We start from the raw sequence: 24,130 nt of genomic DNA, 5'->3' as shown, positions 1-24,130 counted from the left end.
ACACACCCCTCTATCCATACTACCCCCCCCACCATTTCCTTCCATCTCACCACTCCTCTATCTACCCATCTACCCTCATGGCACACCCTACCCATCCATCCATCCATCCATCCACCCATCCATCCATCCATATACACCCCCGCCCACCCACTCTGGCTTTTTCTGTTTCTGTCCACTCCATCCTCAGACACCCCCCTCTATCTATCTAATCTATTGAGCCCCCCATCCAGAAACTCTTACAACTCACCGAATGGCGTGATCTAATAGTGGGTGGGACACCGGCTGTCAGGACTCCTGGGTTCTGTTCCACCTGTGTCACGGTGCTGGCAGGGGTGGGGGGTTGTAGGGCTCGGTCAATAACTGGTCACAGATGGCGCCATGGGTGAAAGGAGCCAAGAGGAATGTGACACATGAAAGCAAACAATGACAAAGCCATGTCGTCCCTCATGTCACAGTAGGCCCTGCCTAACCTGCCCCCCTACGGTCAGGCATACACCGGACAAATATTGTTACCTGTGGCAACGGGGTTTCACTGGAATCCAGATTCACCCCACGCTAGTCCAGCGGTGCTGAGTCACGCGACACAAGGTGCTTTGCCTAATAATAACGGTCCCTTCTCCCAGCCTGTGCTTTGGCTAATTCTCTTCCCCGTATGCTGTCTGTCTGCAGCCCTCTGGCCCAGGGCTAGCTTGTGTCTTAGCACTGTGTATGGGATCCCAGTATTAACAGCTCCTGCGCTCCACCGCAGAGATGGCTGCATTTCAGCACTAAAGCAGAGGAGCCCTTTACAAAAAGCTGCCCCACCCTGCTGCAGAGGTGGCTGCATTTCAGTGCTGGACAAGTGATTCCTATATAAACAGCTGCTGTGCCCCACTCCAGAGGTGGTTGCATTCAGTGCTGGGCAAGTGATCACTGTATAACAACTGTCATCCCCATCCCATATTGGCTGCATTTCAGCAGAGGGTGTCTCTAAAAATAGCTACCATGCCCCACCCCAGACATGGCTGCATTTCAGCGCTGGGTGAGTGATTCCTATATAAACAGCTGCTGTCCCGCACTCCAGACATGGCTGCATTTCAGTGCTGAGGGGAGCAATCCTTGTATAAACACCTGCTCTGCTCTTCCCCAGAGGTGGCTGCATATCAGTGTGGGAAGAGTGACCCCTGGACAAACAGTTACACCTCACCTCAGAGGCAGCTACATTTCATGCATGATCCTTGTACTAGCAGTATCGGCGCTGTGCCCCAGAAGTGGGTGCATCGCAGCACCAGGTGAGGGATCCCTGCTGTGCCCCACCCCAGAGGTGGCTGCATCTCAGTGCTGGATGCAGTGAATCTTCTGTGCCTAGTTTGCAAAGCACAGTGACAAAAAGTGCTACAGAAATGCAAAGAGAGCATTGTTAATTAGCTCTGGCCACGCTGGAGCGAACAGGCACCTACCCAAGACAGGCTCACACGGATGGACAACCCAGCAACAGAAAGAAGAGGCTCAACTCCCGGCCTTCACAGCCCAGGGGGAAAATCAGTTCTTTGACAGCTGTTTGGTGACCTGACCACGCCTCCCACCCATGGAGCGGGAGGGGAACGGCAGATCCAGCAGGCTTTGTTCGGCTCCTTCCCCTACCGCTGCCTGCATGGGAAGGGAAAGGCCCGCAGAGCAGGGCTATCTAGCACGCACAGGTGCCCTCGGCTGGAAGCCCTTAAAATCCCTTTTCCTTGCTATGTTGTTGCAATAGGCAACAGGGACTGAAGCTTGAGCTAAAGGGCTGAGTCCCCCCCCATCCCCCGGGTCCCAGGCTATGAAATCCCCCGGTGGATGAGCCCAATGGGCTACACGGCCAGGGAGCTCCCTTGCCCCCAGCTGTTAGGCAGGAGAACTCAGCGGAATGGGCCCTGCTGGGCAGGTGGGGAAGCGTGGCAGGGCCGGAGCAGGAAGGGCTGGTCTAGTGACTGGGGCATGGGCATAGCCGAAGTGAAAAGCACTTACACCGTCCCCCTGGGACATGCACACGGCTCCCCTGCTCCGCCTTGGGTCTGCTTCTTCCCTTCTGCTCTCTGGTCCACAGGGCAGAGCAGCGTCTTGGAGCTAAGCTTGGGGCGGGGGGGGGGGGGCACGCCTTCACATGCCCCTCCCGCTCAGCGCAAGGGGCAAGGAGAGGCCGAGACTTGCCCGTCTGACCCGTCCTGCTGCGCTTGTACAGGAAGGGCTGCCAGAGCGCGCAGCCCGCCCTACAAAGTCCAAGGAGGCGCGCGGGAGGCCGGATGGAGGAGCGGCTGCATTCCAGGCACTGTGGTTCCGCTTCCCCCGGGGGAGGGGAGAGGGCTTGTAGCTTGGCAAACCGGAGAAATTAGTACGCTTGGCACCGTCGGTTCCCAGGCAAGGTGTCATTCTCCCAGTGGGGAAAATGAGGCACGGCAAGAGGGCGGGGGGAGAGACTTGTCCAGACGGCAATGGCACAGCTTGGGAAAGAAATCCAGGAGTCCTGGCTCCCAAATTCCAACCTCCATGAAACACTCTTCCCCCTAGGGTCGAATGATGGAACGGAGGAGTCCTGACACCAAGCCCCCAACTACTCAACCACGCTGCCCTCCCCAGAAGCAGGAGTAGAACCCAGGAGTCCTGATGCCCGGCTCCCCTGCCTCCTTGCTCAGGGCTCACCTCCTGCACTTTTCCCCTCTCTCGCTGACTCCCATCAGCCCCTAGACACGCACGGCTCCCTGCTCCGTCTTGCTTCCACGTAGTTCCAGGGCTGTCGTTCCAGGGAGGGCAGGAGCCATGGTCAAACCCCCGCCCCCATCCCGTCCCGTCCCGTCCGGTAGCAGACTCCTTCCCTGCTTAGAAGCCTTGAGGCTTGATATGGTATTACTGCTTACCATCTATTAGGTGTATTACGGTAGCCGCTAGACGTCCCAGCTGAGATCAGATCCCCTTTACATAGGGTGTGGCACAAACCCCATGTACGTCTACACTGCACTGTACCTCTGGCCTCAGGTTTGAGCCCAAGCTCCCCCCCGTCCACACACAGATCAGCCTGGCTGCGATCATCGAGCACTTCAGGAGCAGGGTCCTCCTAGGGCCTTCGGAGACTCGGGTCCAAACCCCGTCCTTTTGCAGTGGTGCTGCAGCTCAAGCCGCAGCCCCAAGTCAGCAGCTCGCGGACGCGTGAGCACGGCTGGGAGACCCGGATCCAGCAATTGTAAGCCCAGGTTGACAGGGCAGGAGACCCACCGAAGTCCCCAGGGAGCAGGGTTTTACGATGCAGTACAGCCAGACACGAAGGCCCCGTCTACACTAGCGCTTACTTCGGAATGACTTACGTTGCTGAATAATCCACACCCTGAGCAACAGTACGAGGAGTCTGGTGGCACCTTAAAGAGAAACCTATTGATTTGTGGCATAAGCTTTCGTGGTAAAAAACCACTTCTTCAGATGCATGGAGTGAAAATTACAGACACAGGCATACATATATATTGGCACACGAAGAGAAGGGAGTTACCTTACAAATCTATAGATTTATATACATATAAATATATATCTATTTATGCTTGTATCTGAAGAAGTGGGGTTTTTGACCCACGAAAGCTTATGCCCAAATAAATCTGTTCGTCTTTAAGGTGCCACCGGACTCCTCGTCGTTTTTGTGGATACAGACTAACACGGCTCCCCCTGAGCAATTGTAAGCTACACCGACCTATGTGCAGCTGTGGCCAGTGTCGGCGGGGCGAGCTCCTCCAGCTGCCATCCTGCTGCCTCTTCACCAGACAGGCGACAGCCGCACGAGAGGCCAGGCTCAGCAGCCACGGCAGACCTTGGCTCCCCGGGGTGGGGAGTGCCGTGCTCGCAGCTTGGGGCAGGGACCAGCTCGGTTCTGTGTCTGTCCCGTAATACACCTAACAGCAATAAAAATGTACAGCGCCTAGCACAACGGTGTCCTGGACTGTGCCTAGATGCTACCCTAATACACCTAATAGTAATGCAAATGTACAGCACCTGGCACAATGGGGGCCTGGTCTGTGCCTAGATGCTACCCTAATACACCTAATAGCAGTACAAATGTACAGCACCTGGCACAATGGGGCCTGGGCCACGACTCAGGCTCCAGGCAGGCCACCTCATACCAATAATGGCAACAGTCCCAAAGCAACAGCCCGACAAACGGCACTAACTGGGGCTGCAGCAGGAGAGCACAAGAGTCTTTTGCCTCGGCGGCCCGAGGAGGTGCCTGGATGAACAGTGAATAGCCAGCGTGACGGCTGCGGCACAGGGAACCGAACCGGGGACCCTCCAGAGCTGACAGCGCCGTTAGTTAGGGGACTGTATCAACGCACCTCATGGGGGGATTGGGCACAGCAGGGGACCTGCCCCATGCACCCCTGGGTGACACAAGCCCATTCAAACAGCTCACCCCTCGCAGAGCTGGGCCGGGAACCCAGGAGCAGGTGCCTTTCACCCCCCCACGCCCAGCCACCACCCAGAGGGCACTTTCCTTAGGACAAGCCAAGGGGGAATCACAGTTTTGCCACCTGATGGTCATTGAGGGTGGTAGTGGATGTCTGCTTATCCCCATGCAACCCGATGGGCCGGGGGGGTGGGGGGTGAATTCCCAGCACTGGGGATTGAACCTTTGACCTCCAGGCAGGTAGAGCCAGAGGCACCGCCAGCACCCTGAAGGGTATGGCAGAGTCTGGTCACTAGAGGGGGGCAGAGAGCCACATGGTAGGTGACAGAAGACCTGCAATATGATTCCCCCTTCCCATGACACCTCCTCCCTCCATCCTGGGGGGACCATGCCGCTTTCAGGGCCACGGGACAGCCAGTCCCCAGGGCAGGTGGCGGTTTGCAGAGACGCCTCCCTCGGCAGGAGCCACGCCGCGGGGCGTCAAGCAGCTGCCACGTTCTTGGTCGCTGCCCCACTGGAGCTGGGATCGAGGTGCAAGGCCCCGTGTCCCACTCCCCAAGCCAGCCAGGCCGGAGCCAGTACACCCCCTAAAGGGGAAAAGGCCCATTGCGCCATTCCTCAACCTCCTGAGCCAGCCAGTCCCCCCTGCCCTTGGGGCCAGGTTGGAACCAGTGCCCCCTAGAGGGGAAAGGCCCCGTGCCCCATTCCCTAACGCCCCAAGCCAGCCAGCTCCCCGCACCAGGGAGGCCAGGCTGCAGGCAGTGGCCCAGTCCCCTGCTATCAGCCTGGTTTTAAGAGTGTATTGGGTTTGTTTGTTTTTAAAATGACCTTCATGTCAAAGCAAAAAATTATCCGTATACCAAGATCTGCGCTGTGGGTTTATTTAACCGGTGTCATGTCACTGTAGGCAGCGCTATGCAGCTGAGGGGTGTGGTATAGGAAGAAGCCCCGGATCATCGGGACAGCAGTCACGGGGCTAACACAGGGGATTAGGCGCCTAGAATCCACCCGACAGTTTAGTAAACCTGGCCACTCATTTTGGGTGCCCAACCTGGGCTAGATTTCAGAAGCCTTGAGCACTCTCAGCTCCCCTTGGCTTTACCGACCCAGCATGGGGACCCAGGAGTCCAGGCTGCCCCAGTTGTTAGCGGTGAGAGTAATTACTCACTGGAGCCTGGTGGATTCTCCGTCACTGGGCACGTTTAAAATCAAGCTGGAGTTTTGCTCTGCTCTGGGAAGCGTTTTGGGGCCATTCTCTGCCCTGTGTTATAAGGTCAGACTAGATGATCACAATGGCCTTGGAATCCTTTTGGCCTTGGGAATCTATAAATTCCCCTGCTTTAACCACTAGATTACTTCCTTCTTCCCAGAGCCAGGAACAGAACCCAGGATTCCTGACACCCATTCCCCCCTCCTTTAACTATTAGGCACCACTCCTCTCCCATAGCCAAAAATAGCAACCAGAAGCCCCACCCTGCAGCTTCCCCCCACTCTAACCACTACATCACACTCCCCTCCAGAGCTGGGACTAGAACCCAGGAGTCCTGACACCCAGTCCCCCAGCTTCTAACCACTGCATCATACTCCCTCCCAGAGCTGGGACTAGAACCCAGGAGTCCTGACACCCAGTCCCCCGGCTCTAACCACTGCATGATACTCCTCCCAGAGCTGGGACTAGAACCCAGGAGTCCTGACACCCAGTCCCCCAGCTCTAACCACTGCATCATACTCCCTCCCAGAGCTGGGACTAGAACCCAGGAGTCCTGACACCCAGTCCCCCCGGCTCTGACCGCTGCATCACACTCCCTCCAGAGCTGGGACTGGAACCCAGGAGTCCTGGGCCGTGCCCCCAGTCATTCAAAATCAGCAGCCCCTTTTGGAAGATTTTGGGAGCTCAGCACGGAGTGTCCCGCACGCTGAATGCTTCAGCCCTCAACTTTTTTTGCGATCCCTGCGACGGCTGTTGAGAAAGCCGCTGTTTGGGGGCCATGGAGAACCCAGGTCCACAAGACAGCAGCAGAAAAAAAGAAAGAAAGAAAGGCACCTGGTGCAGACCAGAGGGAGCGCTGAAAGGCGACCTGCCCAGGAATAGACAAGACTGGATCTGTGCCCTCTTCTGTCTGTCTCAGGCCTGGTCTGTAGAGAAAGGCGGCCTGCTTTAGCGATCCCGAGCCCAATTCAAGTGGACCAGCGTGGACTCAGCTACTTCAGTATAAATGCGCTTACACTGTAGCAAAGCGGCCGTGATAGGGTTAACTAGGTTGCCCAGAGTATTATGGGCTGGAGCCATGCTCTACCCTTCCCCCCCCCCCCTTCCTTCCGGCACCCTCTAGAGGTTAGGTTAAGGCATGACCCTAGGATATGGGAATCCTGCATCCCTTTTCTGGCTCCCCTGCAACCTCCCTGTAAGACCTTGGCGAGAGTCCAAGGGAGGTTCCAGCCACTCGGCCAGCGTGCACGCACTCTTGTGATGCAGGGAAGTGACGCAGCCCGTTCCCAGCCTTCAGGCCCCTGAGTGGACGTATTTTCCCTCGCAACTTGCAAAACCAGGGATGAGGCAAACTGCAAGGAGCGCGCCTGAGGGGGAAATCGAGGCGCTTCCTGCAGAAAACGAGGATTAGCAGCAAACCATTCCGTCGGCTATTGCCTTGCAAATGAGATTTGGGCAGAGAAGCCGTTTTCCCGGCAATCAAACCTCCAGGAGTTTGTCACCAGCTCAGAAAGCAGGAGGGAAACGCTGGGAAGGGCGGGCGCACAAGGCACCAAAACTGCAGAACGTTCCAGGTTTCATCGCAGGACGAGGGGGAAGACGTGGCCACGTGGCCGAGGCCGGGCAAAAGCAGGAGCTGAATATTGCTTGCTTGGCGGTGGCCTAGAGGCCAGGACAGATGTGGGGGGCGGGGGTTGTTAATCAAGGATGATCGCTGGCAGAAGGGAAGAACCTGGCCCAAAGCAGGAGAATTAGCACCAGCCGTGGATGCTGCCGTGAGAAAACTGACAGGAGTTGCTCTCAGACGGCAGGGGCAGAATCAAAACGTCTGCCCGCAAACGCGGAAGTTGCTGCTTTATTTCAGGGGCATCGCAAGAGAGTTGGAGGGATGACGGCGAAAAAGGGAGGGTAAGCCCATAATACCCCGGGGAACCCAATTAAACTGGGGCTCCAAGGCGCGACCGTAATACATGCAATAGCAATAAAGATGTACAGCGCCTGGCACAGTGGGGGCCTGGTCCATGGCTAGGGCTCCTAGGGGCTTCCATAGTACAAATGGAGGGAGGGATAGCTCAGTGGTTTGAGCATTGGCCTGCTAACCCAGGGCTGTGAATTCAATCCTTGAGGGGGCCATTTAGGGATCGGGGGCAAAAATTGGGGATTGGTCCTGCTTTGAGCAGGGGGTTGGACTAGATGACCTCCTGAGGTCCCTTCCAACCCTGATATTCTATGATTCTATGAAATACTAAATAATCACTGAGGTGGGTTTGCACTCATTTAACCAAGTTGGCTTTGAATTTTGGGGGGCGGGGGGTTTAGTTAAATTGGTGCCATTTTTACGCTAGACCAGCCCCAGGGCTAGTTCTCCATCGAGTCCTGCAGGGTAGGTTGCCAGGTCAACGTTTCTCCTGGAAAAGCTTGCTTTATTGCCACGGCAAACTGAGATCAGGGCCCCCCTGTGAGACTGCCCCGCTCCAGACAGCTTCCAGTCTAACGGACAAAGGCACAGTTATTGTACAGACCGAGGGGGACCCAGGCCTAGAAAGATGACGTAACTTGCACAGGTCACACAGGGAAGCTGTAGCGGAGGTGGGGAGTGACCCTTGATCTCCTGCATCCCCCACCAATGCTTTAACCACAGGGTAAGGCTACTTCTGTCCTATTGCCTCCCCTGTCCCTGATGTCCACGTGAGTTCACGGCCCTCCTCCAGCACCAGTTTTATACCGGCACCCAGCACAGGGCCATCAACCGGGTTTGAACCTGACCAGATTGTCTCATTCTTTCCTTGTACTCCCCCTTGCACAGCTGTCTCTACCTCGTCTCACTGGTCTTATGCCTAGCACGGGCCTCCACCACTCAAGCTAACCGAGTCGCTCCCGGAGCTGGCAGCAGTAGCAGACTGTTACCAGCTCGCAAGAAGGCCTGGGGCGGACCACGTTTAATTTCTCTGGGTGTCTTGATCCATTGGAAAGAAGCAGAACGGGGGGAGGGCCCACACCCCAATTTCATTTCCCTTCGCGAGTCACCTTTAACACCGCCGCGCTGCACACGCGGGGATGTTTAACCCCTTCCCCGCCGCTGCTAGATGGGCCGGGCGGATAACAGTCCATATATTGAAATCAAGGCCCTCACGCCGGTCTCTAAAGCCCACTCCTGTTCTCAGCCACTTTTCCCTTCCAGGAAGCCCACCCCAGAACTGCCTATGCCCAAAGTAGAGGGGGTTCAGCGATAGTTTACTGCCTCTACCTGCTGCAGCGACCCCCATGGGGACCCCGGCTACACAGATGGGGCCTCTGACCAGCAGCAAAAATCCAGCCTCTGTGCTCCGGTCAGCTGGAATCACAGCCAGTGAAAGTCACAAGCAAGGGCAGTTCCTTGTGCACAGGGGGGACGGAGAGATCCTATGGGAATATCACAGCAAGCCAAGCCAACCGCGGCACCGCCCGCTCTCGGTCCTATATTCTGTTCAGGATGGATCCAGTCCCGGGTTTCCTCAAGGCCAGTGGATTGGATGCTGCCCGATTTCTCCTCTTCCTGTAGTACCCCCGTTTCATCGCGGCCGTCAGGTACTTGAACAGACTCTGCCAGGGGAGGGGAGAGAGAACGCACAAGGGGTGAAGCAGGCCTGGCAGGGCGGCTGGTTCGGGCATGGTCACCTTGGGGCCAGGGAGGTGCCTTTTGCCCTCCCTGTGACATCCCACTCAAATCTGGCTAAGTTAGAAGCCTTTGGGGGAGTGTGGGGGGGAATCTCAGTTCGCACATGCTCAGTAGAGACTGGTTAGAGTTTGGCAACTAAATTCTCCAAAGATTCCGTCCGCACTTAGCATGCTCCAGCCCAAGGCTGCGGGGGCTGAGCAGAACAGTCTGTCTGCGTGATCTGTATCGTGAAACGTACACGCGAGGGGGCCGAACCTCGCCCCCTTTGCACTCCCTGAATACACCCTGCAGGGCCTAGCCCAGTCCCCAGTTAGAGCAGCTTGAGGGCTGCTCTAAATCATGTTCAGTCCCCCCTGGGTCCTGGGGGGCAGCGAATAGCCACAGCGCAGGGCACTCCGGCCACACCCCCGATCTGCCCCTTGTGGGCCCTGGGGAGGCCTGTACGGGGTGGACTATTTCAATCCACATCAAGGCCCCTGGATGCAGCCAGAAGAGCCTGAGTGTTGCTGAGAACCGGGCTCCAAACCCATTACTAGGCCAACCAGGAGGGCCAAAGCCCCCCCCCCCCCCCCCCCCCCCCCCCCCCCCCCCCCGTAAGCCCCAAAGAGGCCTCGTCTAGCTCCCCCTCCGGCTGCAGCGGGACGGCGGGAGCCCCACAGAAAGGGATCGGGGAAGGATGAAGGGGTCCAGCCCACCCAGGCGTGGACGGGAGCTCTGCCAGCGGCAGCATGGGAGAGGGCCAGCTGCGGAGCTGCTCCCTACCTGCCAGGCCTCCTCCACTTCCGGCGTCCAGCGCTCCTTGAGGATGGGCTGCACCGTGCTGATGAACTGGATGCCCACGTACTGGAAACAGAGAGCCGAGGCGGGGTCAGAGGGAGGCGCCAGCCCCAGCCCTTCCCTGCCCGGGCTACAGATGGACCTGTGGCAAATACAGACCGGTTCCGGACGTGGCTGGGCGCCGCCGAGAACACAGATCTCTCCCGGCCCAGGCCAGCTGGTGGGCGATCACGCTGCACAGCTGTGTTTGTAGCCATGCATGCAGGGGAAAGCAGTCCATACTGGCGAATTGGGGGGGGGGGGGAGAAGGGGGAAGCAGTTCATACTGGGATGTGCTGGGAAAAGCAGTTTGCACCGGTGGATTGTGGGGAAATCAGTTCGCACCAGGGTATCCTGGGATTGGGAAAATTGGTTCGTCCTGGTGAACGGTGGGAAACGCCATTTGCCCTGGAGCATGGTGGATGGGGAAAAAAGCAGTGGGTACCAGTGCATGCTGGGGAAATCGGTTCGAACTGGTGAACTGTGGGGGGAAAGTGGTTTGTACTGGAGTATGCTGGGAAAGCAGTTCGTCCTCGTGAATTGTGGGAAAGCGGTTCATACTGGAGCATGCTGGGGGAAAAGAGCCGTTTGCACAAGTGCATGCTGGGCAAAAAATATATTTCTACTCATGCATGCTGGGAAAAACGCAGTGTGTACCAGTGCATGCTGGGATAATTGCTTTGTACGGGAAGGTGCTGGGAAAATCGCTCCCAGCCTGCCACATGGTGCAATGCACTCTGGGATATCCTCCTGCACAGATCCTGGTTCCAACACCACGGGAGTTAGCAGATCCCACAGGAGCTCCCCAACCCCCGCAGAATGGGGGAGGTCCAACCCCCTCCCTGCAGCCGGGTCCCTGGGGCGCTCACCTCATAGTACTTGGGAGGGGCGTTGTATCTATAGTGACTCCTGCCCAGCTCGAAGGCCAGCTGTTCCAGCTTGTCCTCTTGGTCCAGCCGGGCCACGCTTTTCTCGATGAAGGACATCACCCTGGGGTGGGGGAGAATCAAGCATTGGATGGGCACTGCACTGTGGCTAGTCCCCTGCTTCCCACGGGGCAGAGCGGTAGGCGGGAGATGTGCCATACGCTGCCAACATCCAGCCTTCTAGCCTGCCAAAGCTGGCTGCTTCAGGTGGGAGCCCATCTTGCACCGGGAGAAATTCCTTCCTGACCCCCTCCAGCACCAATGCCCTGGTGCATGAACATGGAGAACCCTCAGGCCTCATGTCCAGAGGCCCCAAGCCTTGGCAGGTCCCACTGGCTGCACAGTGAGTTGTGGGTGCTCAGCACCTCTGTAAAGCAAGCCCCTGGCACAGGTCTAGCTTCCCCAGAGTCGACCCAGCTCAGGAACGTTCTTTGGCAGGCAGTTCCACAGGCTAACAAGGGCTGGTCTGCAGATGCAGGGCCTTGTTCTTCAGACAATAATAATATCGGTCTAGCAAATTAACTGACTAACCAGCTCCCCGTCCCAGCCCCCACCCCAAATCTCCCCCCAGCCCCCCACAGTTCTGCTCCCAGCCCCCCAAAGCTCCCCCTGGCTCCTCTCCAACCTTCTTCCCATGCCCACCACCCCATACCATGGTTGGGTACTCCTTATGGGACTGACTCCAGCCCTGACCCTCCCCGTCTCGGACCACTCCCATTTCCATAGCTTGATTACTTTACCTTTCAAAGCCGGGTCTGGTGGGAGAGCCCACCCTCGTTTTGGGGAGCAGCTCCCCTTCCCACGTTAGCCAGCATGGGGAGGTGAGATGCTTCTCCCCCACCCAGATCCAGGAACAAACCCAGGAGTCCTGGTTCCCAGCCTCTCTCCTGCTCTAACCACTAGATCCCACTTTCCTCCCCTCGGCGATCCTGGAATAGAACCCAGGAGTCCTGATTCCTGTCACTCAGCCACTTGCATTAGCCTTGTGACTCAAGGGCCGTGCCGCGCCCTCATGGACCCAGGAGCTCGGGCCTGGCGTGGTAGCGGGTTCCATGGCACCCCCCCCCAGGGACCCACCTCAGGCCATGGGCTCGCAGCTCCTTGTTCATCTTGAGCTGCTGCAGGTCGTCGATGTCGCGGAAGAGGAAGAAGACGTCTTTGCACTCGGGGTGAGTCTCGAATAACCTGAGCGGGGGAGGGGAGGCAGACTTAGGGGGATCGGGCGCTAGCCGTTTAACTGGGTCTTTTTGTACCACAGGGCAGCTGGGCGAAGTGCACAGGCGCGACCCCTAGGGGTGGTGCCAAAACAACACTCTGCTGCGTATACTGCCCCTCCCCGCCCCACAGCACATCGCAAAGGTGGGAGTCGTCCACCTGCCTGCGTAGACGGCAACATGGGAAGTGACTTGACCTCGGTAGGGACCAGGAGAGAACCCAGGAAATCCTGACTCAGTGCCCCTCTGTAACTGGCAGAGCAGCCCTCCCCTTCCAGGAGTGGAACCCAGGAGTCCTGGCTCCCTGCCCCCCCCCAAGCACTGGACCCCACTTCCCCCCCCCCCCCAGAGCCAGGAGTGGAACCCAGGAGTCCTGGCTCCCAGCCCCCCCTGCTGTAACCACTAGACCCCACTCCCTCCCAGAGCCAAGAGAGAACCCAGGAATCCTGACTCAGTGCCCCTCTGTAACTGGCAGAGCAGCCGTCCCCTTCCAGGAGTGGAACCCAGGAGTCTTGGCTCCCTGCCCCCCCCCAACCATTGGACCCCACTCCCCCCCTCCCCTCACAGAGCCAGGAGTGGAACCCAGGAGTCCTGGCTCCTGGGCCAATTCTCAGGGTTCAGACCACACACCTTTTCACAGGGTTTGGTGAGATTCTGGAAATCCCTTTTATCATTCGTCACCCATATTACTGTCATGTCGAGAGGTGCCAAGCAAGGCGGGGCCCCACTGTGCCAGGCAGTGCCCAGACCTCAGTTACTGTGTGTGTGTGTGCAGCACCTGGCGCGACGGGGCCCTGATCTCGGTCACTGTGTGTCTGGGCAGCGCCCGGCGCGACGGGGCCCCGATCTTGGTCCCTGTTTGTCTGGGCGGCGCCTGGCGCGACGGGGCCCCGGTCTCGGTCCCTGTGTATCTGGGCAGCGTCCGGCCTGACGGGGCCCCGATCTTGGTCCCTGTGTGTCTGGGCAGCGCCCGGCGCGACGGGGTCCCAATCTCAGTCACTGTGTGTCTTGGCAGCGCCCGTCGCGACGGGGCCCCGATCTCGGTCCCTGTGTGTCTAGGCAGCGCCCGGCGCAATGGGGTCCCAATCTCGGTCCCTGTGTGTCTAGGCAGCGCCCGGCGCGACAGGGCCCCGATCTCGGTCCCTGTGTGTCTGGGCAGCGCCCGGCGCGACGGGGCCCTGATCTCAGATGTGGCCTGTGGGTGCGACCATAATCCACTAACCCTAATGTAGACTGGATAAGAAGTCTCCTGTCTTTGCCGAGCCCAAGAGAAACAAATGTTCAGCTGGGCTAACGCTCTGAACGAACAGCTTGGGTGGACGCTCTGCAAGCATCCATGCTAAATATAGTGCTCTGGGAGAGCGATTGTTCTGCACAGGGGAGCTCTGGGGAGAGCCATCTGTCAGCCCCTCACCCCATGCGGCACGGAGGGGGAGGAGACCAGGTTCAGCACACTTGTGCCCAGTGGAAGGCAGCAGCAAATTCCAGCCAGCGGTGCCACGGCTGCGAGGCTTGTTGGCTTTTGCAGGCTAAGCAGGGTCTGGGCTGATCAGTATCAGAGAAAGGTCGGGCGGGAAGGGACCTCCGGAGGTCGTCAGGTCCAGCCCCCTGTGCTGGGGCCGGACCAAGTAAACCTAGACCAGCCCCGACCGGGGTTTGTCCGTCCAGTTGACGGGGATCCCACAACCTCCTTTGGGAGCCTGCTCCGGAGCGTCGCTCCCCGGAGAGTTAGAGAGTTGCTCCTAATACCTCAACTAAATGTCCCTTGCGGTGGATTACACCCATCGCTTCTTGTCCTGCCTTCAGCGGACATGGAGAACAGCTGATCCTCGTCCTCTTTACAACACCCGTAACGTATCAGACGACTGTTCTCAGGTCCCCTCTCAGTCTGCTTTGCTCCAGACTAAACCTGCCCACTTTTTTTAACCTCTCCTTCTAGGGCAGGTTTGCTAAACCTTGGATCCTTTCTGTGGCTCTCCTCTGGGCTCTCTCCAATTGCCCACGTCTCTCCTAAAGCGCGGCGCCCAGAATTGGACACTGCGCTCCAGCTGAGGCCTTCCCATTGCCGAGTAGAGCAGGACAATGACCTCCCGTGTTTTACGTACGACACTCCTGTTAACACACCCAGAATGTTACTAGCTTTTTTTGCAACTGCATCACATTGTTGACTCATATTCAGTTTGTGATCTACTCGAAACGACTAGATCCTTTTCGGCAGTACAACCCCCTAGCTGGTTGTTCCCCATTTTGCATTTGATTTTTCCTTCCTAAGTGACGTACTTTGCACTTGTCTTTATTGAATTTCAGCATGTTCATTTCAGACCAATTCTCCAATTTGTCCTGGTAGTTTTGAACTCTAATCCTGCCCTCCACAATGCTAACAACCCCTCCCAGCTCAGTTGCATCCACAGATTTTATAAGCGCACTCTCCACTCCATTGTCCAAGTCATTGAGGAAAACATTGACCGGTACCGAGGCCGGGACTGACCCCTGCAGGACCCCACTACATACGCCCTCCCAATCTGACAGTGAACCATTGATAACTCCTCTTTGAGTTTGGCCTTTCAATCAGTTGTGCGACCACCATACAGTGATTTCATCTAGGCCACATTTCCCTAATTTGCTTATGACACCATCATGTGGGGCTGTGTGAATAGCCTTACTCAAATCAAGCTATATCCCGTCTACCGCTTCCCCCTCATCCACTTGGCCAGCAACCCGGTCAAAGAAGGAAATTAGGTTGTTTTAGGATGATTTGTTTTTGACAAAGCCAGGCTGGCTATTCCTTATCACCCCATTATCCTCTAGGTGCTTATGAATTGATTTTTTAATAATTTGCTCCAGTATCTTTCTGGGTATCAGAATTAGGCTGGCTGGTCTGTAATTCCCCTGGTCCTATTGGACCCCTTTTTTAGTACTCTGTTTGCCCTTCTCCAGTCCTCTGGGACTTCTCCCATCCACCAGAAGTTCTCAAAGATAATCACTAATAGTTCTGAGATTGCTTCAGATAGTCCCTTATGTCCCCTCCGGTGAATTTCATCAGGGACTTGAATACATCCAACTTCTTTAAATAGTCCTTAACCAGTTCTTTCCCTAGTGTGGCTTGCGTTCCTTCCCCTAGTTGGTAATATTAATCATGTAGAGTCTCTGGCCACCATTAGTGAAGACTGAAGCAAAAGAGGCATTAAACACCTCAGCCGCCTTCCCTGCTAAGTAGGGGACCTACACTTGCCTTCTTCTTCCTCTTAATGTATTTAAACAACCTCTTCTTATAGCCTTTCGTGTCCCTTGCAAGGTTTGACTCATTTCGTTGCCTTTCCGATTTGTTCCCTGCATGTTTGTCCCTATTCTGCTGTTCTCCTCCTTAGCAATGAATTCATCCATGTGTCCGCTTTTTCCAGGCTTCCTCTTTGATTTTCAGGACATCAAAGAGCCATATTGGCCTCTCCTTATTCTTATCTTTCCTTCCCATCAGGATGGTTGGCAGTTATGCCTTTAATATTGTTTCCTTGAGAGACCGCCAGCTCACTGGAATTCCTTTGTCCCTTAATGTTCTCCCCGCGGGACATTACCTACTCTCTCTCTGCGTTTGTTAAAGTCTGCTTTTTCAAAAACAACGAGGAGTCCTTGTGGCACCTTAAAGACTAACACATTTATTTGGGCATAAGCTTTTGTGGGCTATAACTCACTTCATCAGATGCATGGAGTGGAAAATACAGTAGGCCATGCATCTGACGAAGTGGGTTGTAGCCCACGAAAGCTTATGCCCAAATCAATGTGTTAGTCTCTAAGGTGCCACAAGGACTCCTCGTTGTTTTTGCTGATACAGAGTAACACGGCTGCCCCTCTGAAACCTGCTTTTTCAAAGTCCATTCTGCTTCTTCCACTTCTTCCTTTCCTTTGAATCAGGAAATCTCTCATTTCATGATCACTTTCATCCAAATCGCCTTCCACCTTCAGATTCGCTATCAATTCCTCCCTGCTGGTCAGACTCAAGTCGGAAAGGGGTTCCTTCCAGTGACCGAGATCAGGGCCCCAAGAACAGATTGGAAATGTTGGGTTTGGCCGTGTTTCTTTTCCAACAGATGCCTGGATAATTAAAGTCCCCCATTACGACCAGGTCTTGTCTTTTGGATATTTCTGTTATTTGTCCTAGAAATCCCTCATCCACCGTCTCTTCCTGATTTGGTGGTCTGAAGTGGACCCCCACCATGACACCACCCCTAATTTTATCTTACCCCTTTTATCTTTCCCTGGGGACTTTCAAGCAGTCTGCCTTCCTCCCACTTCCTTCAGGACCTCAGAAGAAGTGATGCTTGATGTTAGGGGGCGCTGTGCTGTGAGAAGCGGGGGGCTGAGGGGGTTCAGTAGGGGGCACTCTCCCCACACAGTTGGGGCACTGTGCTGCAGGGAGCAAGGTGGAGGGCTCGGTAAGGGGCACTCTCCCCTGGCAGCCACTATGGCCCATTGCAGTGCATAAATCAATGATCAAACTTTCGTAACCCTCCAAAAATCCAATAAATAAAAACAGCACTCTGAAAATTTGAGGGAAAGGTTCAGATCGGGTTTCTGATGTTTGGAAGTGGATTTGCTGTGCATGGAACCGTCATCTAGTGTAGAGGACCGGACTCCTGGGTCCCCTCCCCAGCTGTGGCCCGGACTCCCTGTAAGCATTAGGGCTCCTGGGTCCAGGCCGCAGCTGTGCCCCAGACTCATTCACTGAGCATCAGGACTCCTGGGTCCCATCCCCAGCTGTGGCCTGGACTCCCTGTGAGTGTCAGGACTCCTGGGTCCTCTCCCCAGCTGTGCCCTAGGCTCGCTGTGTGACTGTGGGCAAGCTCTTTCACCAATCTGTGTCTCAGTTTCCCCATCAGTAAAAGCAGGCTAGTGGTCACGTCCTGGGGTCTGTGAGATTTCCTTCCACTGTTTGTGAAGTGCTTTGAGATGCCTGGATTTAAGGCCCCCTATGCCATGCCCGGTCTAATGGTCTGTGATTATGCTCTGAGCAAGTTCAGTGAAAGGGAATCATGAGCAATTCCTCGCCTGGGGCTAACTCCTTGGCCTCTGCGAGACGTGGCAAGTCCCTAAAACGGCAGAGAGGTGCTGGGCTATAGAACTCGGCTCTGCACGCTCCACAAGCCCAGAAGTGGAAAATCCTCACTGACTTGGAGCAGTAGAGGGGTTTATGACACATAGTTTGACCGATTCAGTCCAGCGGTGGGCAGTACAGTCCTGACGCACCAGCTGGTGGATCAACGGCCTACACTTTAGTTTATTTGTGAGGGCAGCTGAGCCGGGGGGGGGGGGGGGGGGGGGCCTTGGTGCTGGTTAATTATGAACCTTTATGCAAAGCAGCCCAACGAAGGAGAGGAGGAAAAGCCGCAGGGATTAAATAACCCCGCCACCTCACCCCCACAGCTTCCACCGGGATCCGCGGGGCTGCCCGCTGGGAAGGAAAGTTAATTGGAGCCCCAGCACCTGGGGGTGCCACAGAAGTGGGTGATCGCCTGGGCGGTGCCCTTTCGGCACAGCTGATTGCGCTGTGGTTTATTGCTAGCGATGCAATGGGGCTGGAGGTGGGGGGTGTCGGGGGGGGGGCTGCTGCGTTGATGCAGAATTCGGTTGCTAAGACGGAGCGGAAGGCGGTTGTCGCGTCAGGGCTCCTGCTTCGTCACACTTCAGAATCCCACCCTGGGGGGGCCTGGCCCTTTAAGCGGGGGAGCCAGCTGCGTCCTGTGCCAGCCTCAGCCCACCTCTCCAGGTGGAGGGGAGGAGGGGCGCTTGGGGGAAGGTGAGCACGCAGAGCCAGGTCTGCCTGAGTTCGGGCAGTAGCTAGGACCAAGCACGGTTAGCCTGGGAATGCAGCCCTATAGGGGGAGAAGGCCGGGGAAGGCTAGAAGAGCAAACCCCCAGCAGAAGGATGGAAGGAGGCTGGCCTGAGATGCCAAGGCCTGGGGAGTGAGACCTGCTGGGAGTAGAACAGAAATCAATGTGGCCTCGTGGACTGAGCACAAGACTGGGGCTAGGGAGACCCTTCCCCTGCCTCGTGACTCAGTGACCCCATCTGTCCAATGGAGATAATGCCACTGAGCTCCATTGTAAAGTCCTCTGAGATCCTGCTGGATGGGGCAAGCTAGGGCGCGGAACCAGTGACTTGGAAAGAAGTGCACCTGAGGCCATGAAGAAAAGGGGCTGAAATCCTTCTGCTGCTGAGTTCTTTGAGCCACTGGCCGGCGAGAGCAGAGGACTGGGATGTCAGGGTTCATAAGCCATGCGGTTGTCAGTCAAACACAGGTTTTACCCATAACGCTGGCCCCGTGCATGCTGTGGGAAGGGCTCTCCCCTACAATCCTGCCTGCCAGGTGCATCCTGTCTTACTAGGGATCGCGATAGAGCACTAGCCAGGGGCACAGGACAACTGGCTTCTATTCCTGGCTTTGCCACTGATCTGTTGGGTGACTGGGGGCCAGTCCTTTTCCATCTCCGTGCCTCAGTTTCCCCTCCCAACTTTTGGGTATTTAGATTGTGAGCTCTTTAGGGCAGCACCCGGCATGATCTCGGCTGGGGTCTGGGTAGCGCCTGGCACGATGAAGCCCAGATCTCGGTTGGGGTCTGGGCAGTGCCCGGCGCGACGGGGCTCTGATCTCGGCTGCGGTCTGCGCAGTGCAATGTGGTCTCCCCCAGCCCCAGCCAGGGGCAGGAGGGCCGGGTGCTGCTGGACACCTAGTACGTCATCAAGCCAGGCAACACCAAGGAGAAGATCGCCTTCTTCGTGGCCCACCAGTGCAGCAGAAGCAGCCTCCTCCTAATGAATCTATAAGGGGCATGAGGCCAAAGTTAAGGGGTGCTGAGATCCAGCTCCAGCTCTAACTGGAGCCTTCATTTCCCAGCAGGCCTTAATGACCCTCATTAGGCAGCTGATGCGATTGGACAGGCTTGCCGTGTTTCCAATCAATTTGCTGTTTCCCCTATTGGATTAGCCAGGAGACCTGCAGCCGGGTAATTGGAGTAATTGATGCCATATGGAACACAGGATGGGCTCCGGTGCCATGGGAGAGGAGCCTTCCCCACACGCGGGGCCGGAGTTCCCAGATAAACAGCCAAGGGGTGGGGGTTACGGATCAGCCTGCCCGGGGAAAGTTAAACCCTGCTGGTGCCTCTCCGCCCTTCCTGGTGGATGAACGTAGCCTGGGAGAGGCGCGTTTCTCTGCCCCAGCTCCTCTTGGCCTGCCTCTCCATCACACTCAAGAGCCCTTTGTCCCTCTCTGGCAGCCCGAACGGCCCCCTGAGAATCTCCCCATGGCGGGGGTCTTCCCCAGCTGGTGTGGAGCTGGCGTACAGCCTCCTGTGACCAGAGAGCCCTGCCCTGCGACTGTTCTCTGCCCCCAGGGCTCATTGGGGGTGGATCAGGGACATAGCTGGGGTGCCCTGCGCTGTGGCTATTCTCTGCCCCCCAGGGAATTCAGCCAACATCTGCGTCACCAACGCTTGTGATTTCGTCAGGAGTCTCACGATATTTGGGGTCTTTCCCCAAAGTCCCAGCTGCGGGAGGCAGGGGATTTCGGGAGACCCTTGGCTCTCGTCTTAAACAGAAATGACGTGCGTTCCTCACGGAGGCAGCGAAAAGCTAGGGAACGCCGCGATGGAGAACCCAGAGTCTGTTCTCTCCTTTCAAATCTCGGGGCGGGGTGGGGGGGGGGGGGCGATTTAAGCCACTCTGGTGATTTGGGGGGCCTTAGCGCTGGCGACGCTGCGGCAACTCGCTGACTCCCGGGGAAAGTGCCTTTAACGGGCTGGCCCTGCGGCACGGGGGCCGGGGTGGGCGCATGGCCCCCGGCCGCCCAGGCTGTGTCTGCTCTGCGGGTGAGTGGAGGCTGGCAGGCTGCGGGACAGACTTCCCCAGCGCTAAGTATCCAGCTGTCCCCTCTGGCCTCCCCCCTCCAATGCTTGGTCCAGCCAAACGAATCAGCAGGTCCTGGTCAGTTGCCACCTAGTGACCCCAAAGGGGTCTGATCTCTGGACAGTTTCTCCACCTCAGCAAGAACGAGAGCAAAGCAGTTTGCTCTTCCCCACCCCGCAGCTCAGCGCCCGGCTACCGGCAGGTCAGAGAGACACAAGCGCTAAGCCGGAGCAGGCTCAGCAGTGCCCCAGCCAAGCCGTCTGGTGCGACCAAAGCCCACTGCACTGTGGCTATTCTCTGCCCCCACAAGGCCAATAGGGGCGGATCGGGGCCGGGGCCAGAGCAGGGTGGGGACTAGGAGGCAGGACTCCTGGGTTCTCTCCCCGCTCTGGGAGGGGAGTGGGGTCTAGTGGTTAGAGTCAAGGGGCCTGGGAGGCAGGACTCCTGGGTTCTTTCTGGGAGAGGAGTGGTTAGAGTAGCAGGGCTAGGCATAAGAATTTTTGGGTTCTCTTTCCATGTCTTATAAGGGTATTTGGTCTTGTGGCTGGAGCAATGGGGGTGGGGCCTGGGAGTCAGGACTCCTGGTTTCTGTTTTGAACCCTGTCACTAACTTTGGGCAGATCCCGCTCTGTGCCTCAGTTCCTCCCTTCTGTTAGGAAGGCAATAAGGATACTGACCCTTCCTTCGGGAAGGGCTTTGAGAGCACGGGATGAGAAGCCCCCCCAGTAATCGTGAAGGTTATTAATTCAGAGAGAGCCCCACAAGTGTGCTGACCGACAATTATTTGCTTGAGCGTATTACAATCGTAAACTGCTGCTCGCTACTTCTACCAAGGATCCAAAAGTGCTTTACAGACCTGCATGAGTTCAGCACCACAAGCCACACCCCTGGGGAAACGGAGGCAGGGAGAGGGGAGAATTGCCCAGGGTCACACGGTAAGTCAGTGTCGGAACTGGGAATGGAACCCAGGTGTCCTGTTCTCCCCTGGGGTAATGCTCAACCCCACTCCCCTCCCAGAACTAAGTATAGAACTCAGGAGTCCTGGAACCCAGTGCCCCCTCTGCTGTAATCACTAGACACCGGTCCTTCCCATCCCAAAGCTGGGAATAGGACCCAGGAGTCCTGGCACCCAACCCCCCCTGCTATAACCACTAGACCCCACCCCCTTCCCAGAGCTGGGATAGAACCCAGGAGTCCTGGCTCCCCTCCCAGAGCTGGGATAGAACCCAGGAGTCCTGGCTCCCAGCCCCCAGTCATTAGACCCCACTCCCTTCCCAGAGCTGGGATAGAACCCAGGAGTCCTGGCTCCCCTCCCAGAGCTGGGAAAGAACCCAGGAATCAAAACCGACAGTGCCTGTATTCTAACCACCCAAATGTGAAATGTAGGAATAAACACAGGTGCAAAGAAACAATTTGCCGTTAAGAGCAAGACCCAAAGACATGTGCAGGGGTCGGTTTCCCTGGGCTTCCTCCTCACAGATCAGTGGCTGACCTCGAAGGCTAGCTCCAAACCGGCCCCATGGCCACACAGCAGCGTTCCAGCGGAGTCACTAGACCAGATCCGCAGCCGGCGTAAACAGCTACGGCCCCATCGGGGTCAGATCCCCCAGCTGGTGTGAACGGGCCAACGCTCCACCGGAGTCAAAGGAGCGGTGCCGGCTGACATCAGCTGGGGGTCTGGGCCCGTGGGTTCCCCTTGAACACCCGCGAGCTGGACCAGACGCCAGCTCTGAACACACTTGCATTTTGGGCTCTGCTTTGCTAGAAACATGGAACTTTTTAAAGCCAAGAAACTCCCATCGGCTGCTTACAAACCAAACCAGTCGGGGGATTGTCTTTGGTGGCAAAAACTGTCCACCCCCAGCAATATCCCCGTGCACCCCAGAGCAAGCCAGACTGCAGGACAGGGACCAGGGAGGGGAGTGGGGATGACACAGACCAGGCGTCTGGATCGCAGACAGCCTCTGTGCCCGAACAGCCAGCGAGCCGGCAGCTTGGCTCACCTGATAAAGACGATGATGCCGACCCGGGCGATATTGTCGTGCAGGATCCGCCAGGACTCCTGGATCCGCTCCTTCTGCGCGTCCACCAGCGGAAAGGGAACTGCCCCCGGCCCGTCGCCGCCGTGCTCCGGTCCCGCTTTCGACGCCGCTTGGCTTTCCGCCGACGGGCACCACTTGGACTCTGGAATGGTTTTCCCCGGGGAGATCCCGGAACCCGACAGAGCGCACCCCATCTCGAGAGGGGAATAAAACCCACCCCCAGCAGAGCTTCAGGGGACCGGGGGGGCCGGACTCCTGGGTTCTATTCCTGGATCTTCCAAACCAGCTAGACAGACAGAGATACAACAAATGAGTTAGGGACCTGCAGCTGGACTGAATTTAAACCTTAGTACCTTCCCTGGGACGGAAGCCCCAGAGAGAATACCCCAGCGCAGAGCTCATCGCTCAAAGCACCAGGAACTAGCTAACGATCTAAAGGGAAACAGACCTTCAGCCTGAGGGACAGCTGGCATAAACTAGCTCCTTCCAAGTTGGCTGACTACCGGCGATTTACACCCCCTGAGGATCCGGCCCTGAACCTCCAAACGCTCCCAGCCAACGCCCCGATAACGGGGACCCCTTGATGCAGCCAGCAGCGTCCACCTACCCTGGGAGCCCCCCTCCCCCCCCGCCCTGGGCGACCAGGAGGAGGCTGCTGGAGATGGTGAAAGAGGCCAGCGGCGTGTTTGAGGCTCACGCGTGCAGGTGGATGGTATTTGTACAGAGCTGAATAGTCCAGGCTCTCCAGGGTCCTAGACTACACAGATTCAGCCCTGGTCGAAACATAATGAATGGGAGCGTCAGGTCTCCTACGCAGTGCACATGCTGGTGGTGGTGGGGGGGGTGGCTTTCCAAAGAGCCCCCCCAGCCAAACGTTCGCTGTCCTGGGCCTGCAGCTGGTAACAAGCTTTCGGGACCCGGCTTCTATGGAGCCGCATAGAAATAGTCCATAGCCACACAGGACTGGAAGGGACCTCGAGAGGTCTCTAGTCCAGTCCCCTGCTCTCCTGGCAGGACTCGGTATTGTCTGGACCAGGAGCCAGGCGGTGTCGGCGAGACCGAGCCTGGGACGCTGTGCCCAGTTCTCGGGTGGGGGCGGCGGGGGGGGCGCATTCAAACACGCCTGTTGGCAAATTGGGGCGGGTGCAGAGAAGAGCCACAAAAATGATTCAAGAGCGGAAGAAAATGCCCACGCGCGAGAGAGATTTTAAGGGAGCTCCCGCTGGCTTATGACAAAGACGATCAAGAGGTGACCTGGTTTAACAGCGTATATGGCCCTGGTTACTTGGTCACAGTGTCGACTGGGCGAGCGTCCCGGGCTTTAAAGGGGCTCTTGCGTTGAGCAGAGACAGGCAGAACAGAAATCACTGGCTGGAAGTTGAAGCTGGACATATTCCGACTGGAAATAAGGCCCTGCTTTTTCACAGCCAGGGGGACTAAGCCTGGGAACAAACGGCCAAAGGAGGCGGCTGTCTCCAGACGCCTTGCTGCAAGACAGACTGGATAGTCCAGTGCAAGTGATGATCGGGCTGCGTATGTGGGGAGCTGGGCAAAGTTTAACAGCCTGGAGGTCAGACTGATGATGTAATGGTCCCGTCTGGCCTTGGCCTGGCCAACCAGGGCCAGCTGGGGTGGACAGGGCAGACATTTGTCCAATAGGAACCAGGCCAAGGGCCATCCAACTTAGTTCATGCAGGTCCCAGGGGCTCCCAGCAAATGGATATGGTTTGGGTCTTTGCCGGCGCAAGGAATCCCTGTGCATTGGGGTCAAATCAAGCTGGATGTTTGTCCCAGAGGAGATCACCTGAGCTGGGCTTGCTGTACTGGAGGGAGGCGTCTTGAATTATTATTATGCTGCTGAGCATGTGCTGTGCTCAGGGGCCCCGATTCCCAGCTTCCCCAGCCCGGCACTTGGGGACAGGTGGCTTTTGAGCTCTGCTTTGCACTCCCTATATTCCAGGTCTG

At 57.0% G+C, this 24,130-nt stretch overlaps 1 protein-coding gene across 2 annotated transcripts; it reads right to left on the bottom strand.

Moving 5' to 3' along the window:
- Positions 1-5,265: 5,265 nt before the first annotated feature.
- Positions 5,266-22,853, bottom strand: LOC102930009 (cytoglobin-1). 2 transcript variants are annotated; one of them, XM_043534786.1, is made up of 6 exons: positions 22,614-22,853; positions 22,127-22,451; positions 12,087-12,194; positions 10,953-11,073; positions 10,030-10,110; positions 5,266-9,191 (listed from the first exon to the last, which is right to left on the bottom strand). In XM_043534786.1, exons 2-6 carry the CDS (start codon positions 22,357-22,359, stop codon positions 9,066-9,068), a joined length of 669 nt encoding a protein of 222 aa, XP_043390721.1. In that variant the 5' UTR covers positions 22,360-22,451; positions 22,614-22,853; the 3' UTR covers positions 5,266-9,065. The 2 variants fall into 2 exon arrangements, with proteins under 2 accessions (XP_043390721.1, XP_007068330.2); XM_007068268.4 differs by having other exon boundaries at positions 6,119-9,191; positions 22,773-22,840.
- Positions 22,854-24,130: the final 1,277 nt, after the last annotated feature.

The sequence above is a fragment of the Chelonia mydas genome, chromosome 23, assembly GCF_015237465.2.
Source record: "Chelonia mydas isolate rCheMyd1 chromosome 23, rCheMyd1.pri.v2, whole genome shotgun sequence".
Taxonomy (NCBI): Eukaryota; Metazoa; Chordata; order Testudines; family Cheloniidae; genus Chelonia; species Chelonia mydas.
This window is presented reverse-complemented; position numbering and strand designations above follow the sequence as displayed.